This window comes from Gymnogyps californianus, chromosome 10 (assembly GCF_018139145.2).
Source record: "Gymnogyps californianus isolate 813 chromosome 10, ASM1813914v2, whole genome shotgun sequence".
NCBI lineage: Eukaryota > Metazoa > Chordata > Aves > Accipitriformes > Cathartidae > Gymnogyps > Gymnogyps californianus.
The window spans coordinates 9,534,725-9,537,321 of record NC_059480.1 but is presented as its reverse complement, the minus strand read 5'-3'; the positions used below and the strand labels follow the sequence as shown (position 1 = coordinate 9,537,321).

The following is a 2,597-nucleotide window of genomic DNA, read 5'->3' as shown; positions in this document are numbered from 1 at the left end:
CATTTGAAGCCTTCATTTTCATAATCAAAATGATATCTAGATTCCTCTATGGGCATTTCATGAGCTATATAGGATTTGTATTTTATACTTTGGTGCTGCCATTGGAAAATTGATGTTCATAAAGTACATTGAGCATAGAGATAAGAAATTTCTAGCATAGGAAACGAACAGTTTCCAGTAAACTGAAGAATCATAGGAAAGATTCAGAAAATCTCAAATTTCCGCCAAAATATATGGCTTCCATGTATGAATTATATTAGGTTTCCATAATTAATAAAAACATGTGTAGTATTGGTGGTGTTCTTCATGATGAGTTCCAGTTTAAGATAACAATCTCTATTTTGCTTCTCAGTTTCCTAAGTCTGTCTCCATATGTTAACAGCTTCTTTTTTCTTCTTCTTCTTTATTTCAAGGAAATATTTTAAATATGGCAGAAACTAAAACCTTCCAGCTCGGAGCAGCCTGCGCTCTCACCTTTTTCTTTGTCCTGATCTGTTGGGTTGATGCAGCTTCCTTCCAGCAGCATCAGCTGCTTCAGAAAGATCCAGACTATGTAATGAAAAACTTACAAAGGTTCCCAAATCCCGATATGATCAAAGCTTTGGAATACATAGAAGATCTTCACAAGCAAACTAACAAGGGAGAAAGCAGCCCTGATTACAACTCTTATCAAGGTGTCCCATATCTCCTGCAACAGAAAGAAAGCAAAGATCAGGTTCACCTACCGGATAATGTAAGGGATTCTTTGACTGAAGATGAGTCCCAATGGGTTAAGGTAATGTTGGAAGCCTTGCGGCAAGCTGAGAAAGAGTCAAAGGTTGGCCCAAAGGAGAATAAACCTTATGGTCTGAGTTCAGATAACAACTTTCCAGCTGGAGTAACTGATGATTACGAGGCTTACAAGTGGCCTGAGAGGTGGCAAAAATATCTCAAAATGCCACTTGGGCACTATGAAGACAGTTCAAGAGACAGTCCTTTCAAGCGTACTAATGAAATAGTGGAAGAGCAATACACACCCCAAAGCCTTGCTACGTTGGAGTCTGTGTTTCAGGAGTTGGGGAAGATGGCAGGACCTAGTAACCACAAGAAAGAAAGGCTGGATGAGGACCAGAAATTGTATACAGATGATGAAGATGATGTATATAAAGTGAATAACATTGCCTATGAAGATGTGGTTGGAGGAGAAGATTGGAATCCCATAGAGGAAAAAGTGGAAAGTCAAACCCAGGAAGAGATAAAAGATAGCAAAGAGGAAATTGATAAACATGAAGAGGAGATTGATGACGAAATTAAGAGATCAGGGAAATTCAGCTTCCTTGAGGATGAAATAAGAAGAGACAATAAAGATCAAATGTCAGAGGATGTTTCAAAGCTAATGAATTATTACCTGAAGAGGCTGATGGGTAGTGCTGGGAATAGGAAATTAAGGACTGGAGGAGAACTTGAGGAAAAAAGAGCACCCATGTTTTTGGATAAGCAACTCGATCCTCAGTCTATAGCTCAGCTGATAGAAATCTCAAGGAATTTACAAATTCCTCCTGAGGATTTAATAGACATGTTGAAAGCTGGAGAAAAAAAGCAGCTTCAGAGTGAAAGGTTGGAAGCTGAGCAGGAAGCAGAATTCCCAGAAGACCTCGACGAGATCGCTGAAACCAATCTAGGACAGAGCGATATATTTAAAAATAATGTAAACTCTAAAAATGGGTACATGAAGCAGCCTCTTAATGTTATTCCAGAAAATCTACCTGAAGACCTCAATATTGAAGATATTGTCAGTCTTCTGGGAACTGACAATTTAGCTAACCAGAATCCCTCCTACTTACTAAATCGTCTTAATCAAGAAAATGATTTGCCGAGACTGTCTTACATTCCCAGAAGATTGAAAGGACACACGTTTCCTAAAGCTGCCTGGATGAACGATTTGGAAAGGCGACAAATGGAGTATGAGAAACTGAATGAGAAGGATGAAGAGCTGGCCGATTACTTGGCAAAGGTGTTGGCAAAATATCCTGAAGTTATCAATACGAACCAGATGAAACGAGTCCCAGTTCCAGCTTCTGAAAGCAACCTGCAGGAAGATGACCAGCTGGAGCAGGCCATCAGAGAGCACCTAAGTCAGCTGGGGCCACAGGAGGCCGCAAAGTTGGCTTTGCTCAGCAAAAGGCTTTCCATGGCCGGGGAAACTGATGACACGCAAAACAGGCAGTATCTGGACGAGGATATGCTAGCAAAGGTGCTAGAGTATCTAAAACAGGAGAAATCAGAGCTTGAAAGAGATCACATTACTAAACGGGCAATGGAAAATATGTAGTTGTTCACCAAATATTATTTCTCTTCAATGTGTTGACTTCTATCCCAATTCAGTTGTGATTTATTCCCGCTCTCCCACTAAACAACCTATGGTAGACTACTTACCATTGAACAGTGTGCATATCTTTCTCAGAGCTGTTATATTGTTTATTGATATACTTATATATGTTATAAATTATGGGGCAAACAACAAATTGCTTCAAGTGTTTTAAGAAACAATTTAATAAAATCAAGTAAAACTATAATATGTAAACAAACGACCTTTGCATTGTTAATAAAACATGATA

General features: G+C 39.0%; 1 protein-coding gene across 1 annotated transcript; it reads left to right on the top strand.

The window, feature by feature from the left end:
• Positions 1 to 424: 424 nt before the first annotated feature.
• SCG2 (secretogranin II) lies at positions 425 to 2,311 on the top strand. Its single transcript, XM_050902766.1, has one exon. It carries the CDS (start codon positions 428 to 430, stop codon positions 2,309 to 2,311), a length of 1,884 nt encoding a protein of 627 aa, XP_050758723.1. The 5' UTR covers positions 425 to 427.
• Positions 2,312 to 2,597: the final 286 nt, after the last annotated feature.

Excerpts from the sequence above, each read along its gene's own strand:
- SCG2 (XM_050902766.1), top strand. The coding sequence starts at position 428 with ATGGCAGAAACTAAAACCTTCCAGCTCGGAGCAGCCTGCGCTCTCACC.